Source organism: Leucopleurus acutus, assembly GCF_964270905.1.
Source record: "Leucopleurus acutus genome assembly, chromosome: 3".
Lineage (NCBI taxonomy): Eukaryota > Metazoa > Chordata > Mammalia > Artiodactyla > Delphinidae > Leucopleurus > Leucopleurus acutus.
The window spans coordinates 120,659,766-120,678,349 of NC_139145.1; the positions used below are offsets into that span (position 1 = coordinate 120,659,766).

General features: G+C 39.6%; 1 protein-coding gene across 1 annotated transcript in view; it reads right to left on the minus strand.

Moving 5' to 3' along the window:
- Positions 1-18,584, minus strand: part of LOC309959103 (general transcription factor IIH subunit 2) — a 66,216-nt gene that overhangs the window by 10,943 nt on the left and 36,689 nt on the right. Inside the window, exons 18-24 of the mRNA XM_082835240.1 lie at positions 15,996-16,077; positions 14,843-14,894; positions 12,951-13,070; positions 11,003-11,102; positions 4,765-4,846; positions 3,508-3,562; positions 1,290-3,398 (exon numbers count right to left, since the gene is read on the minus strand). Of these exons, the coding sequence (XP_082691366.1) occupies positions 1,290-3,398; positions 3,508-3,562; positions 4,765-4,846; positions 11,003-11,102; positions 12,951-13,070; positions 14,843-14,894; positions 15,996-16,077 (2,600 nt within the window). The remainder of the gene's footprint in view (positions 1-1,289; positions 3,399-3,507; positions 3,563-4,764; positions 4,847-11,002; positions 11,103-12,950; positions 13,071-14,842; positions 14,895-15,995; positions 16,078-18,584) is intronic.

Sequence of the window (18,584 nt, forward strand, 5' to 3'; positions counted from 1 at the left end):
AAAGCATTGAGGATGTGAAGAAACTGGAGCCCTTGTACATTGCTTGTAGGAATGTAAAATGCTGCAGCCAGCATGGAAAACAGTTTGGAGTTTCCTTGAAAATCAAAATAGAATTACTATCATTAATAGCCAATAATTCCACTTCCGGGTATATATCCAAAAGAATTGAAAATAGGGTCTCCAAGTAATATCTGTGCACCCATGTTCATGGCAACTTTAGCCAGAATAAACAGTGCAAGTGTCCATCAACAGATGAATTGATTAATAAAATGTGATATATACATACAATGAAATATTATTCAGCTATAAAAGTAGTGAAGTTCTGACGCATACCACAACACGGATGAACCTTAAAAACGTGAAAGAAGCCAGACACAAAAGGACAAAATATTGTATGGATTCACTTATGTGAAATAGAATAGACAAATTCATAGAGACATCAGCATCTGGGGAGAAGGAGGTGGTATTGTTTAATAGGTAGAGTTTGGGATGATGGAAAGGTTCTGGAAGTGGATAGTGGTGATGGTTGCACAACACTGTAATTGTACTTAATGCCACTGAATTGTATACTGAAAAATGATTTTAAGGTTTCATGTATGTTTTACCATGATAAATATTTGAAAAAACAAAATTTTTCTAAATTTGATGATAAATATCAACCCACAGATCCAAAAAAATGTTCAGTGACCCTCAAGTAAGATAGATACAAAGCAAAGCACACCTAGGCATTTAACAAACTGCTGAAAATCAAACCCATACTAGCAACAATCCGAAAATGAAAAAATTTAAATACCATTTACAGGAGTATCAAAAATACAAGTACCTAGGAATAAATTTAATGAAAGATGATAAAGTCTATACTGAAAACTCTCAAACACTGCTTAGACAAGTGAAAAGAGACACAAATAACTGGGAGATACTACTTCCCACTTGTTTATTTCCCAGAGTACAAGCCCTTTCTTCCATGAAGCAGGTGGGGTGAGGGTAATTCTCAAGCATCATTTACATATAGATCATTCTTTGACTAATAACAAGTCATTTGTTTATTAAGAGACCTCATTAGTCATTGTATTATTTTTATCAGAGTTTGAAAGCCATTCTGTTATTTGGAAGCCTTTCACTAATTCATATTACTGACAGAAATAAGTTAGTAAAGATTTATTTTATATCTGTTCAATCAGCAAGGATTTATGGTCTCACACTTTCAAAAGTTTTCATCCACCTAAAACTAAGAGTGAGAAGATAAGAGTACACATCCTAACAGTCATCTAAAACAGATGCAGGTTTACCTTGTAGATGGGTTGTCTTTGAGACTTCAAGAGATTCTAGGGAAGGCAGAGTGAGAAGCAATTCCTGTTCTACTGCACTGAGCTCAGATTGGCTTACGGAGCACTTGGTGAACGAGGCCTTATACTGCTCAAGAGCTGGGCTGATGCTTTCAATAAAACCCGTGCTCCTGGTCAAGTGGAGTTCAATGTGCTGTGAAGCTGAGAAAACTTTCGTTAGAAACCTTAGCATCTCCTGATCCACAGCATCAGTACCAGTCACATGAACTTCCAGAAGGGGAATCTTGTACTGCTTTGGAGAAAGGTTCCAATAGCCAGTGCTGATATCTGCTGGTGCCTTGAGTTGCATGTTCAGAAAACTGTTCACGGTTTCCTCTTTTTCAACTAAATTCTGCTTCCATTCACTCTCAAGTTCAAAGGCAGAAGCATAGTCCTGATCTATGGTTGGTGCCTGGGATTTGTCGAAAATTTTTTCCAGTAATGAAAAATCTGTTTTGCGTAACCTATTTCCTCCTATGGAGACCTGGACTCTCCCCAACAATAACAGGCTTTCTGGGTGGTCAAAAAAATACTGTAACTTAAGTACACTCAAAGACAGGGTTCTCCCTTGAAGGAACTGCAAAATGAATGGAGAACAGGCAGCAACACTGTTGCTTCGATAAGCAGTTTTTACAGCCAGAGCCAGTAAATGTCTTGAAACCAGTGAAAGGTAATTTTCTGGAGAGTATTGCCACAACAACCGGAGACACTGCATTTTCTCTGAAATCTCTGGATGACGCTTCAGGTAGTCATCATTTTCAGATATATTCTCCAGTGTCTCTTGATTATCCACCAAAAGAAGCAATTGGGATACAATTGTTGGCCCTGCCTTTGTTGAAGAGTGGCAAGAGACATAGTTCAAAAAATTTGCATAGGGACCTATAGCCATCATGGCTGAGTTAATTTGTTTCAAATAATGAAGTCCCGAATCTTGATCCTCTTGCCTATCTGAATCCAGGAGTTCAGTCAGCCTCATCCCAGCAAGAAATTCTTGGAATGAAGCATTCAAAAACTGATAGACTGGCCTCAGTCTCTGGGCTGTGAATTTGCTCATCAGGTACATGGCTAGATCTTCATCTTCACCAATCCCTACTTCTAGGAGATCATCATCACTAAACTCAAAGCAAGATGAAAAAAAACCTTTCAAGGCCAGCTCACCACAGGAGGATACAGTTGCTTTGAGAAGGTCAGCTGCAGTTTTGTGCCTTAAGAAAAGGCATTCTATATAGGACTTGAAAACAGCCACATCATCAAAGGACTGACAAAAAGGATACCGAAGCCAATTAGCACAGACTGCTGCTACGAAGAAGGGAGTTTTCTGAATTCCCAGCCATGTTTCATTAATTCTAAAGTCAACCATAAACTTTCGCAGACGGGTCAAATCATCTGGAAAGAGCTTCCGTAATATATAGAGGGTATTACAGAAGGGAAACGCTTTGATCTCTAGAATTGTATCTAGGTGTCGGCGGATGTCCTTAGCCCTGTTTGTATGGACAGCAATCAATAAGCAGGTCCTTGACAAATGGTTTCTTTGAATCATCCTCTCTATGCTTTGAGGGATTGAGCACATCTCTTTGTAGTCATCCAAAAGGAATAACACCTGGTTCTTTAACTGCTGGATGATGTTCCACAGGCCCATTTCAGTAACAGATCCTTCTGTCTCTAGGAGTTGGTCACAAATGACATTGGCCAGCCCCTGGTCCAGTCTGGCAGAGCCAAGAGAGACGTAGAAAACCAACTGGAACCTGTGTAACAAGGGACAGCATCCTGATGCCCATAGAAGAGCTACTGTCTTCAGGAGGACCGTCTTTCCACTACCAGCTTCACCCTCCACACACATGACGGAGTTCAAGTTAGCAAAGACCTCAGGCAACACCACAGGCTCCTGCACAGTATTGGTGATGTGTTTTGAAGCAAGGGACAGATCACAATTCAGCAGCTGATCGGTGGCTAAACAGGAAGAGACCTCAAGCAAAGACATGTGGCAGAAAGGGGCACTGGTGTAGGCTTTTCTCAGGCGCTCACTCAGACTTTTTGCCTCCTGAAGCCACTGGGCTTCACCATGGGCCACCTCTGTGGAGAAAAGCAAGGAGGCACAGTTATAAATACTTTTTTAAAATCCCCTATGTAGAAATATATGTACACATTCATCTAATCCCATGTGCTACTTCCAGATCCTTACCTGGCACTGCAGAACTCACTGCTGACTCTTCAAGATTGCTTTCACTTGTAGTTTCCTTTGAAAAGAAAATCCTCTATTAAATCAGCATTTGCATAAGAGGGTGGGGCTTTGAATTACAATTAGGGACCAGACATTTTCTAAACCCAACCCATCCTCAAGTATTTACGCCAGTTGCAGGGAGGAGTGCTACAAATATGAGACAATAAGTGATCTGCAAACACACGCAAGCGTGTGCTCCTGGGTGATATCCAAACAGTGCATTTCATGGGTGACTTGAGCTGTGATTACTGCCCAGATGATTAGAATCACAGTGTCTAGAGCAAGATGGACCCTCCAGAAATCATTAGGTGCAACTTCTGATCTTAGTTATCAACAGTTTTTTAAATATTACATACCTGGGATATAGGAAGGTTATGTTTCTTCCTTTAAAAATAAGCTATTTAAGGGGTTCCCCTGGTGGTCCAGTGGGTAAGACTCCAGCTTCCGGTGCAGGGGGCCCGGGTTCCATCCCTGGTCGGGGAACTAGATCCTGTATGCATGCTGCAACTAAGAGTCCACATGCCACAACTATGAGCCTCCATGCCACAACTAAAAGATCCCACAGGCCACAACTAAGATCCAGCACAGACATAATAAATAAAAAATAAATAAATATTTTTTAAAAATAAGCTAGTTAAGGGAGGTGGGGGGATGAGCAAAGATGAATCAAGTGAACGACAAATTACCTTGTTTTCTTTTTGGGGGATGACAAACATAATACACCTAACATACAGCCTCAAATAAGGGGTGTGTGTGTATTAAATTGGCAGTGGCTAATCTCCTAGAGAACTATGTAGAATTTCTCAGTTTAAAAAGGGGTCAACCTATTAATCTGTATTTTTGATTTGGTTGGTTGGTTGCTGTTGTAAAAGAAACATATCTTCCCAGCTTTGAGAAAAGCCAACTACCAAGTCAGACCTTACTGTCCTCCAAATGATGATCACAGATGGAATCCAGGTAGCCTGGATGCTAATCAACTTTTAGGTCCAAACGAGTCTGGGCCTCACAGTAGAAGGGATTGACTCTACATTTCATGAAACTAGGTATTATGTTTTGTTTATTGTAGCATCCCCATCTGCAACTGGCGCATGATCGGTGCTTAACAGATATTTGTAGAATTCATTTATTTATTTTTTTTATGATGAGCAGTTCCTGTTCAAAAACAGTTTTTAATCACATGATCACACACTCTGAAAATAAACAAGGCGGTGTTCATACCGTTAAGTCAGAAAGTTCACCATGGCTCTGAAGGTCTGGAATCACTTCTGCAGAGCACTTCATATTGTGGAGAAACTGACAACTAAGCACAAAAGTTAAAAGTTATAAAAATAATTGTATGGGACTTCCCTGGTGGCGCAGTGTTTAAGAATCTGCCTGCCGATGCAGGGGACACGGGTTTGAGCCCTGGTCCGGGAAGATCCCACATGCTGAGGAGCAACTAAGCCCATGCCCCACAACTACTGAGCCTGTGAGCCCTAGAGCCCATGAGCCACAACTACTGAGCCCACATGCCACAACTACTGAAACCCGTGCACCTAAAGCCCGTGCTCCGCAACAAGAGAAGCCACCGCAATGAGAAGCCTGCACGCAGCAACGAAGATCCAAAGCAGCCAAAAATAAATAATTAATTAATTTTTAAAAATAGTTGTATGCAATTAAGCATTTGCATTAGGTTTTCAAAAACACTGTGAGAGTTTTACTGGCAAAAATTAAGTATAAAATTAACATTTCCAGTGATTCTGTCAGTGTCTTTATCAAACAAGACATGTAGACTATAAATCTCAGCAGTAGAGATATAAATGGTTCATAAAGTAGTGGTGGGGATAACCAGCCAATTTGGTGGAATGGGAGCATATTTAACACTCATCCATGAGACCAACTAAAATGAACCTAAAGAAAAAAAAAATAGAGAAGACAGCTCTATCTATGGATTCTGGAATAATGACAACAAAAAGGACATTAGTAGAAAAAATGGTGAAATACGTATAACATCTGGAGTTGATAGCAATGTACCAGTGTTGGTTTTTAAATTTTAATAAATGTACCAGGATAATATAAGGTGTTAGTATTAGAGGAAACTGGGTGTGGGAATATAGGAACTCTCTGTATTATCTTTTCACCTTTTCTCTAAGTCGAAAATTTTTTCCAAATAAAAGGTTTATTTTAGAAAAAAAACTCCATCAATATGAAGACTAAAGAATGGCCACAAACATACTCTCTAAAAACAATTTGCCAGACATCATGAAACTGGAACATAAAATACCACCTAAATTCAGGTTATGATGTCTGCCTGAAGAACCAAGGAAGAAAATTCTAAAGAGCTCTACCCACAATCATTAACTTGGATAGATGAGAACTATAAATGTCAGTAGGTAAATGATAAAACTAGAAACAATTATCTTGGTTTATTTTTATGCTGCTGAATTACAGGAAAGCAGGAGATAAAGCAAGAGGACACATCATTTTTATTTTCCTACTTGAAGATGAGCCCAGGAATAGAAGGGTAGCTACAGGAAGATAGCTAGTAGGACTTCAAATGCTTCTGTCCAAGGTCACTATGCAGATAGACCCATCAAGGAAAAGGACTCTGAAGGAAGGTAACATACAAGCATTTTCATACAAGTAAAGGCAAGCAGACCAGCACTACAAGAAAAGTTAAAGGAAGTTCTTCAGTTAAAAGGAAAATGATAACAGATGCAAACTTGGTTCTACCCAAAGGAATGAAGTGTGCCAGGGATGGTAACTCAATGGGTAAACAAGAAATACATTTTTTCTCTTTTTAAAATGTATTTAAAAGATAAATTTTAGAGCAAAGATATAATACTATATTGTGAGATTTAGAATATATGTGATGTAAAAATGTATGAAAACAAAATCGCAAACAATAGGAGGGGGAAAATAGAAGTATACTGTTATATGGTTCATACATTATATGTCAACTGTGATAATATTATTTGAACATGACTGTGATATGTTAAACATGCATTATGTAGATTCTAGAGCAGGTACTAAAAAGATAAAGATGTACATCTAAAAAGCCAACAATAGAGATTAGTATGATTAGATTAGATAAAATGGAACACTAAAAAATACTCAAATGCAAGTCAGGAAAAGAAGAAGAAACAAAGAGCAGATGGGATAAATAGAAACAAATAGCAAAATAGTAGATTTAAATCCAACCATATTAATAATTATATTAAATGTAAATGTTCTAAACACTCCCATTAGAAAGCAGATATTAGGGAATTTGTTGGGGGTCCAGTGGTTAGGACTCTGAGCTCTCACGGCCAGGGGCCCAGGTTAGATCCCTGGTCAGGGAACTAAGATCCCACGAGCTGACAATATGGCCAAAAAAACTCAAACAAACAAACAACAACAACAAAAGAGAAAGCAGATATTGTCAGACTGTTAAAAAAAAGCAAGACCCAACTATGTTGCCTACAAGAAACTCACTTTAAATATAAAGTCATAGATTAAAAGTAAAATGATTTCGGGAATTCCATGGTAGTCCAGTGGTTAGGACTTGATGCTCTCTGGGTTCAATCCCTGGTTGGGGAACTAAGATCCCTCAAGCCACGCAGCGTGGCCAAAAAAAAAAAGTAGAATGATTTCAAAAAAGGTAGTATCATGTAAAAACTATACAAAAGCTGGAGTGGCTACATATATTAATATCAGATAAAGACTTAAGAATAAGGAGTACTATGAGAGATAAAGAGAGACATTTCATATACTCTCTGAATATGAAAGAGGAAAGGGCAAAGAATAGCCAAGATATGGTCCTGAAGAAAAAGAACAAGGAAACTGTATGGGAAAATATGAAAATATGCTCAACATTATTAGTAATTAGATTGACAAAAATTAAAATTTGGGCAATACTAAATTAGTGAGGAAGCAGACAGAATGGAAACATCTATGCTAGTGAGAATATAAATCAGTACAACCACTTCAAAAAAAGTTTTGCATAATCTAATAAAGTTGAGTATGTGCAAACCCTATTACTCTGCAATTCCACGGTTGGTTATGCATCCTGGAGAAACACATGTGAGCACTGGGAATTATGTACAAGAGGGTTCATAGTGGCATTATTTGAATTGCAACACTCTGTAAAACAACCCAGATGTTGAATCTAGAATAGAATGGATAAATTACATATTCATAAAACAATATGCTATATAGCAATGAGAACAAGTGAACTACAACTCTATACATAATTATGAATGAGTCTCAAACTTTGTGTAAAGTTTGAGTAAAATAAGTCAGTCATCACAGAAGAACCATGCAGTATGCTTCCATTGATTTGAACTTCAAGAATAAGCAAAGTTAAATGTGTTTAATAATACACATGTAGTTGGTGAAACCATTAGGAGAAGAAGGAACAATTAACCCAAATTTCAGGATCACGTTTACCTCTGAATTGGAGGGACAAGGATATAATCAGAATTGGGAAGGAGGGCACACAGTAGCATTCTAAGGACTTGATAATATTCAATTTCTTAACTTTAGTGCTGGGTTCATTTGTTTCTTTGTTAATCGTCCTTTAAATCATACATAAACATTTTAGGTACTCCTTTAAATGCATCCTAGTTTGTGATTTTAAAAAAGAGGCAGGGGCTTCCCTGGTGGCGCAGTGGTTGAGAGTCCGCCTGCTGATGCAGGGGACGCGGGTTCGTGCCCCAGTCCGGGAAGATTCCACATGGCGCGGGGCGGCTGGGCCCGTGAGCCATGGCTACTGAGCCTGTGTGTCCGGAGCCTCTGCTCCGCAACGGGAGAGGCCACAACAGTGAGAGGCCTGCATACCGAAAAAAAAAAAAAAAAAAAAAGAGGCAGAAGGGGCTTCCCTGGTGGCACAGTGGTTGGGAGTCCGCCTGCCGATGCAGGGGACATGGGTTCGTGCCCCGGTCCGGGAGGATCCCACATGCCGCGGAGCGGCTGGGACCATGAGCCATGGCCGCTGAGCCTGTGTATCCGGAGCCTGTGGTCCGCAACGGGAGAGGCCACAACAGTGAGAGGCCCGCGTACAGCAAAAAAAAAAAAAAAAAAAAAGAGGCAGAAGATTTGTGCCTCACATGGAGCACCAAAAAACAAAAACAACAACAACAAAAACCACAAAACAAACAAAGCAAACAAACAAAAAAGGCAGAGGAAAAATAAAAATGCCACACAAAAAGGGAGTTGATAGAGTCCAGGAGAGGTTCTAAATAAAATTAGACTGCATCCTAGCTTATTTTTCCAAGAATTAAGAAGAATATCCCCACTGTTTAAAAATTTACAAAATATTAAATCCAAATAAGAAAGAAAAAAACACAACTACTTCTGTCAAAACACCTTCAAAACTGTATCCTCTTTAGAATCTTAGAATTAGATGGAAGTATTTAAGACCTGTTTATATTAATATTTATTTCTGGAAGAGCACTTACTAATTACAAAGTGAAAACAAAAAAATGTTCTCTTACAGTTGAACATTTTTGAAGAGTTTGGTGAGTGAAAAATAAGCCAAAAAAAAAAAAAAGGTTAAAGAGCTACAGAAAATAAATATTAAAAAGTAGCCATTTATTCATGAAATTTTAGAACACTGGAAACAAACAGAAAATCCTAAATGCATCCAGGATGGAAAAAGTAGTTTGCAATGAAAGGATTAAGAATCAGAAAGACATGGAATTTCAACAGCAGTATTGGAAGCTATTAGAAAATATAGCAATGCCTGTTCAACTTAGAATGACTTCCAACCTGGAACTCTACACCTAGCTAAACTACCAAATGAGTGTGAGAAAATATATACAAATATTCAGATATACGCATTAAATGGAAGCTAAAAACACGTATCGCTTCTGCAATCTTTCCCAGGGAACTGTGGAGGAGTGTTCCAAAGTGAATGAATAGAGTGAAGTAAGTCAGAAAGAGAGAAACAAGTATCATGTATTAACACATATATGTGGAATCCAGAAAAATGGTATAGATGATTTTATTTGCAAAGCAGAAAAAGACATAGAGAACAAATGTATGGATACCAAGGGCGAATGGGGGTGGTGGGAGGAATTGGGAGATTGGGATTGACACACATACACTATTGACACTATGTATAAAATAGGTAACTAATGAGAACATACTGTGTAGCACAAGGAACTCTATCTAATGCACTGTGGTGACCTAAATGGGAAGGAAATCCAAAAAAGGGGATATATATATATATATATATATATATATATATATATATATATATATATATATAGCTGATTCATTTTGCTGTACAGCAGAAACTAACACAATATTGTAAAGCAACTATACTCTGATAAAAATTAATTAAAAAAATAAAAAGACATAATCCAATTCCACAATTAAACAAAACAAAACAATAACACAGTGAGTGAATAAACCAAGAAGAGGGTGACAGTAGATCCAGGAAACAGGAGCTACAACACAGGAGAAAGGCAATAGGAATCCCTAGGATGACCGTGAAGAACGATCTCAGGATCCTAGGGTGACTACAGGACAAATAGTTCATATTGAAGCAGGTCAGAGACTTCACAATAGACTCCTTTAAGAAAATGAAAATGGTACGCTATCTTACAAGTTTGAATGACCGGACAGCAAGTTTTAAACATTTGGGAGAATTTGAAGATGAACTGGTACTAAATACATTTTAAAACTAAGAAAATGGGTATATTTTTTAAAAAGGAAAATAACAAGTGTTGGCGAGGAGATGGAGAAACTGAAATACATACATATATATCCATATACACATATATCTCAGCCATAAAAAAGAATGAAGTACTGATACATTCTACAAGATGGATGAACCTCAAAACATGGTGCTAAGTGAAGTCAAATACAAAAGATCATATTACATGCTTCCATTTACATGAAGTACCCAGAACAGTAAGTCTATAGAGACAGAAAGCTGACTGGTAGCTCTAAGGAGCTAGGGTGCACTGGGGAGATAGGGAATGACTGCTTAATGGGTACAGAGTTCTCTTTTGGGATAATGAAAATGTTTTGGAATTAGACAGCAGGGGGTGGTTGCATAACATTGTGCATGTACTAAATGCCACTGGACTGTACACTTTAAAATAGTTTATGTGTGAATTTCACCTCAAAAACCAAAAAACTAAGCAAACATACTAATAAGACAATTGTTACTTACTACAAAAATTGGAAGTGGTACAGGGAGGGAAGGTAAATTATTTATTACTAGGCTCTGCCTTTATGAAGTCATGCTAATGTAAACACGTAATGTGAAAATAATGATTGAACCAAAACTGTGCTGTGACTATAGTGAGAGGAAGGCTAGATGGGAAAGGGGTCATGAAAGCAAGGGCATGAAAGAGAGAAAGACTCATCCTTCATCGTAAGAATCACAGAGGTGGGCAAAGACTTAATCAGAATATAAAATGAGGGGAAAATTGCTAAAGTATCAATACATCCAGATTCCTAGACACTAAACATTCATTCTACTCACTTGGGAAAATATTTGGTATGTTCTTCTAATGGGTCATCACCTTCCTCAAACTTATACAAATATCCTCCACAGGAAAAACACTGGACGAAGTCGCTTTTACCTAGAAGTAAGGAAATTTGATCAGTGCCACTGGCCAGTGTATTTGTTGAGTGACACACATAATAACTACCAGGCCTTTATTAGCAAAACCCTACTTGCACTTTCATTCAGATTTTGTGACAAAGTCACAAATCGGGTCACCAGTGAGGAAATATTCTATTTAGGGCTCTTCTCTCACCAATGGGGTCATGAACAAGTAACATTCAATGTTCCTATGTACCATGCACTGATTAACACCCTCTCCCTGTCCCCTCCTCATTCTATGGAGCAAGAGATTTGCAAATCAGAATGTGGAATTGAAGTTCCATGAAGGAAGAGATTTTTTCCTGTTTTGCTCCCTAATGAATCTCATGGACCTAGAAGAGTGCCTAGGACTTACTAGGCACTCAGTAAGGTATTTATTTAATGAATAAATCAGAAAGAAAATATTTGGAGCTCAGGAAAATATATATGATCAAATATAGCAACTCTCATGTAAGTAAGTTCGTGAAGAAGCAAATGCCTCTTACTACATTATTGCTAGGTTTATTCCACTAGAAGTAGGATCAAGTCTTCATGTGAGACTCTATTTCTTTGGAAGGCAATTAGCATTTGGATCTACCAAAAGATTGAACTAGAAATGGAGCATCCATCATCTTCCTTCTCTTCTTGGACTCCTGTAGGCATCGTAAAGCCAGAGCAGAGGAAAACCTCCTTTTGTGTCTAGATAAAAATAGGAGGTCCTAGAGCTTGCAAGACCCCAAAAGGGTGAGATGCCTAGGATTTGTGGGGAGAGGAGGAGGTTCAAAAGGAAGAGGGTGAGGACACTGGACAGAGGGTCCTAGAGGAAGGCTGGCAAGAGGAAGACAGAATGGAGAGAGCAGGAAGAAAGGGTGGAACACCGCCTTTCCAAATGCTTAAGCCTGTGAGGCATTAAGATTTTTTGTACCAGTGGAACATGTCAGTTCGAGTGAACACTACATTCCTCTACTCTGTACTGCTCTGTGGTATTCTTGACTTGACCCCTCTGTAAAAGGTCCATATGGACCTCCACTGTAACTTAGCATGTGTGTTTGGTCTGAAGAAGGCCAGCAAGGTTCCCAGGAAGGACACAATATCCTTTCACCTTATTGTACCTCAGGCAGAGGTTTAGCTGAGGGGAACCTGCCCGCTCTTTGTGCATTACAGAGTGGAACTCCCTGATGACCAGCAGCTCAAGAGAGAATACTATGAACCGATGGAAGATTCTACATGCTTAGGAATCATTAAAAGCAATTTCCTTACTTTCTCTTCCAAGGAGTGTGTGGCAAAAACTGCTATCCACACTCCTAGTTATCTCTCATTCTTCCATAGTAACAGAAACCCCAATTTTCAGCTGGGCACATTGCTACCCAGAAAAAAATTAAACGTCCCAGCTCCTCTTATAGGTAGGTATGGCCATCTGACACAGAAAGGAAAAGGAATATATAAGGAATAATGAGGGAATTCCCTGGTGGTCCAGTGGGTAAGACTCGGCGCTCCCAATGCAGGGGGCCCGGGTTCAATCCCTGGTACGGGAACTAGATCCCACACGCATGCCACAACTAAGAGTTCACATGCCACAACTAAGAAGTCCACATGCCGCAACTAGGAGCCCACCTGCTGTAACTAAAAAGAAAGATCCCGCACACCACAATGAAGATCCCATGCGCTGCAACTAAGACCCGGCACAGCCTAAATAAATAAATAAATATTTTTTTTAAAAGAAAAAGGAATAATGAAAAGAAGTAGGGATTGTTGAGCTTAGTTAAATACGAGCCCAGGATCATGAAGTGTATGTGGGGTTTAAATGGGCAGCAAGGCAAGAGCCTGGGGCAAACTGCTGACTCACCCATGTAGAAAAAACCTGCTTTGGCCAGAGCTGCAGCTCCCACAGGGGATGCCTGGGGCCAGTTCTTGAAAGAGTCCAGTCGGAGTTCTTCATTAGCAAAGATGCTGCCATTGCAACACACTTGAATAAAAAGCGTATGGTGAGACCAGCAAGCTTTGATATTGCAAGTATCAGTGTTTGAATTATCCTTTCATATTTACAGACAGAATAATATGTTTGGCATTTGCTTCAATATAATTGAAGGAGGGGATTAAAAAAGAAGAAACAGGCAAGGCCAGACTGACCACATGTTGAAGCAGAGTGGTAGATGCATGGTGGGGATTTACTATTGTCTTATTTCTATATAGATTTAAATTTTTTTATAATAAAATATTTTCTAATTATCTTTTCACCATATAGCATCAGGATAAAGCAAGAAAAAGCTAGAGGAGCTTCCCTTCCACCCCAAGTTAGTATCAGATTTGAGAAAGGCAAATTTTCCTTGCAGCTCCCTTAAGAGCAGGCACATTTGTTTCTTGTCCTTTGGGTATCCGCTCTATGCAGTGGTTTCTATTAGACTTTCCACACTGGGCTGGCCCTGGGGTTTGGTTCCTGTCTTCTGCACCCTTTGAAGATCTGAAAACCAACTTATGTTTATTAAATATGTTAATAAAATTAGATACTGCAAAATCCCTTAAGATGAAAGCTTGCTTCATTATTCCACTTAGCCGCAGGATTCCTGCTGTCACTTGAGTTTTAACTGGAATATGACTTAATGTACTGGAAAAACCTCAGTCTTTTCCTCCTGTGTGTCTCCTTTACTCTCACACTACCATCACATTCATGATACTTTTGATACAAGGTGTATGGGGGTTTTCTTCCAGTAAACAATTCTCTGCAACACCAGCCGGGTGTCCTACAATTTAACTCTGTTCCAACACTGTCTACTTAGTAGTGTCAGATCCTACAGGTTAAAGGCTCAATCCCATAACACTGCTCCTACCCCATTTCATTTGTTAGAGTGGATCACAGAACTCAGAGAAACACTTATGTTTGTTTAGTAAAGGATATAATCAAGGGTACAGATAACAGCCAGATGAACTGGCTAGTAGAGTGAGATCTGGGAGCTTCTATCCTCATGGAGTTGGAATGTGTCACATTCCCAGTGTGGATGTGTTCACATACCTGAAGGCTCCTGGAAACCTGTACTACTGGGATTTTTATGGAGGCTTCCTCACACAGGCATGATCGATCATTAACTCCATTTATACCCCTCTTCCTGCTCTGAAGAATAGGGGGTGGGGCTGAAAATTCAAACTTCTAATCATGGCTTGCTCTTTCCAGTGACCAGCTCCCATCCAGAAGCCATCCAGGAGCTCACCCAGAATCACCTCATTGGAAACCAAAGACGCTCCCAGCGTTCTTATCACGTAGGAGTTTACAAGGTTTTAGGAGCCCTGTGTCAGGGACAGCGTCAAAGATCCAATATTAGAACAAGAGATGCACCTCGTGATGTTATCACTTAGGAAATTACATGGATTTTAGGAGCTCTCTGCCAGGAACTAGGGGCAGAGACCAATATTTATTTTCTATTATTTCACATTTAATTTCTTAACAGACACTGATCCATTTAAGAATGTTTTCGAAACCATTTAATCCAGAAACCTTAATTGTTTTAAAGGAAATTCAGTCAAGGACCCAACCCTGACATATTTCCCTATGCTCATTTATGTTAAAAAACTAAGTCAATCCAGGAGACCAGAAACTCTAATGAAATGTTTTAAAAAATTACTATGGCACCATAAAATGAGGAGGAAAATGGAGGGGTTAAAAAAAAAAAATTAGGCTGAAAAAGAAAAAGCAAAAGAAGAAATAAACAAGCAAAGCTTTTTGAAATACGTCTGAATCTTTACCTGAAGCCATAGGTAAATCTCTCCTGACCCACGAATTCACAAAATGTTCTCCCTGGAGAAAATTAAAACTCAAGTTATCCTACAAACGACTATGTATAAAACAAATAAGCTACAAGTATCTAATGTACAGCACAGGGAACATATTCAATATTTTATAGTAATTATAAATGGAGTATAACCTTTAAAAATTGTGAATCATTGTGTTGTACACCTGAAACAAATATCGTGCATCAATACCTCAATTTTAAAAAATTCAAGTTATCGACTTGGAGCATACAACTATCTATGAATAAAAATTAAAAGAACTCCCTCCTCCAACCCTGCCCCCAAATGAAGTTTCATTGGATTGAGTGTCAGTGTTGTTAGAGAATTATTCCTTTAATTAGTATTTCTATTAATGTTGTAATTTTTTATGCAGCGTAAAGGGATGAAAAAAGTACTGTGAATGTTTATTTATACTCAACAGGAAGCCGTCTCCGGGTCGGTTTTTCCAGAGATCCAACTCAAAAGCTAAGTTACAACAAGATATCACAGAGGTCCTTTGACTAATGAGAAGTATGAGATATAGGAAGGAAACTGGATTCAGAAGGGTGGTTAGGTATTGAGTAACTGATTCTTCTCTGAAAACTGCACCCAGATTGCTAACTGAAGAAACTCTCCTCCCCCACTTTCAGGCCATGTTTTCTGCAGGGTTCTCATCTGAGTCGTGTTAGCCAATAAATTCGCTCTTTTTGCATAAGCAATTTAAGCTGGGTTTTCCCATCACCTGTCACTAGGGAAGCCTTCACGATAGAGCATAAAGTAACGAGCTCTGAGGCCCACTGTGGGTAGTGTGCAGTGGTCTGAATGTCTTATGCGGGCACTCAGATGGGGGTGGCCAAGGGAAGCTAGGGGAGGTGACCTCAGTCAAAGAGGGTAAGACTACCAGGAAGGCAGACAGACCAATCAAAAGGTAGCCTTGAAAAAAAATTCTAAGGGCTCTAGTTGACCAAGTGAACATGCTTTTCTTCAATCTGCCCAATGGGAGGTAGGAGAATGAAATAAGGGAAGAAAGAAGGAGAGCCCATGACAAAAGAGTGATGCCGCCCCCTTCTCATTCAGATAATAGGTACTCAAAAGCCAACTTGAGAAAGAATGTGCTGTTGTAAATTACCGTGACGCCAACAAATCCCTTGTAGCTTTGAATGTACCGGGTAATTTCCTCTGAGGATTTCTTACTTTGAAGAAATTCACATCTATAATTAATAAACAGAATTAAAATTTACCCTGATACTGTAATGGAGATGTCCTGTATCTTTATATAACTGCAGTGACACAATGGACATTTGTTAAAACTTACTGCATTGTGTGCTTTAAATTGCTCAATTTTATTTTACTTTGATAAAACTGTCAAAAAATTTACCCCAAAACTTATGACAATTATCATTATTCTCATATAATTATTATTTCCATTAACAACATGTGTAATAATTTAAAACTAAATCTTCAGATTATCTTCTCTCTTGAAACAAAATATAATTCAATCAAAGAGACAGATTTACAGGAATATATAGACTGGAGGGGGTTTTCTTTGTTAAATTAAACTATGGTGACTATATCTAGTTCCTGTGGTTAAATAAAAGTTACTGGCAGCAAGGATAACAATAATAAATTTCATCCACTGAAAAACATATATCACTACTCTGTAAAAAAAAATACAATGGAAATTAATAAATTGAATTTTTTTAAAAGAGTATATGGAATACATTTTGAAAACACATTCCTGGGCTTCCTGGTGGTGCAGTGGTTGAGAATCTGCCTGCTAATGCAGGGGAGCAGGGGACACAGGTTCGAGCCCTGGTCTGGGAGGATCCCACATGCCACGGAGCAACTAGGCCCGTGAGCCACAACTACTGAGCCTGCGTGTCTGGAGCATGTGCTCCGCAACAAGAGAGGCTGCGATAGTGAGAGGCCTGCGCACCGCGATGAAGAGTGGCCCCGGCTTGCCACAACTAGAGAAAGCCCTCGCACAGAAACGAAGACCCAACATGGCAAAAATAAATAAATAAATTTTAAAAAACAAAATAAAACATTCCTTTCCACAAAACAGAAGCAATTTTTTTTTTTTTTTTTTTTTTTTTTTGCGGTACGCGGGCCTCTCACTGTTGTGGCCTCTCCTGTTGCCGAGCACAGGCTCCGGAGGCGCAGGCTCAGTGGCCATGGCTCATGGGCCCAGCCGCTCCACGGCATGTGGGATCTTCCTGGACCAGGACACGAACCCGTGTCCCCTGCATCGGCAGGCAGACTCTCAACCACTGCACCACCAGGGAAGCCCCAGAAGCAATTTTTAAGTTAACTTTAAAAAAATCTCTCTCATTCAAATTTAAGGTTCCTTTCTAGTGATTTTATAGTAACATGAGGGCTGAGAGTCAGGAGGCCAGAATGTTAGTCCCAGTTCTGCCACTAACGGGAAGTGATCAATCTTGCCACTGTTCTCTTACACAGACATGAGAAAGTGAACTCCACTAGGTGAGTCATATATTGTTCTAGGGCCACCACTCTGGGTAGCTAAGGTCCCCAGGTTTTAGATATACAGATCCTTCCGAGGAGTGCCCCAAACCTGTACGCAACCCAAATTCGTACACGATCCGCATAGCACATGATGGACAGGGCCCTCCCCACATGCTTAGTGTGGATTGAGAAGGTGCTCGATAGACACTACTTCTTTAAAAAAAGACAACAAAGGGCTTCCCTGGTGGCGCAGTGGTTAAGAATCCGCCTACCAATGCAGGGGACACGGGTCCGAGCCCTGATCCGCGAAGATCCCACATGCCGTGGAGCAACTAAGCCCGGAAGCCACGACTACTGAGCCCATGTGCCACAACTACTAAAGCCTGTGCTCTAGAGCCCGCGAGCTACAACTAATGAATCTGTGCTCTAGAGCCCGTGCTCCGCAGCAAGAGAAGTCACTGCAATGAGAAGCCCGTGCACCGCAACAAAGACCCAACACAGCCAAAAATAAAATAAATAACAAATAAATTACAAATATATATATAATGTTTAAAAAAATACAATAAAGATCAGCTTATTTTATTGATTTACAATTATTTAGTACACTGAGTACTACGTTTTAATGAGTAGGAGTAGACTCAGACATTGTGTCCATAGTTTATAAAAGCAGCAAACAAAGCCAAAATTGATGCCCAAACTGCTAAGGTTAGAGCACAACCAACAAGAAACTGGGGAATTCTTAGTTCTAATTCCAGCTCTGAAATGTAGTGGTTAAGCATATGCTCATGACGACAAATAGGTGGAAGGTCAAATGGTCATGGAATACACAGGAGTTTTTACAAGGCATTTGCGCCATATACTTTACTCATCACCCTTATAACAACCCTACCAGCTGTGGATTATCATTTTCATTTTTACACACGAGACTCAGAGGGTCAGTAATGGGGGTCACAAGTGGCCGGCTCTGTGTATCTGCGAGCCTCTGCACTCTGCCCTGCCCTTTGTATTGATAGCAGCAGACCTTAGCTCCTTCCACCTCTGGAGCTGAGTGCTGGACTCACATCTTCTCCCTATGCTTCTCACCTTTCCCTCAGTCCTACGTCAGAGAAGGTGGACCAGGGCCACCCAAGACAGGATGTGCAACTCTTGTTGGTGTTAGACCATCACATGATGGTTGATGTGAATGGTGCTGCTGGGAGTTGTCCAGTGTATAACCCAGTGACACTAAGCATTGTGGCCATGAGACTAAGTG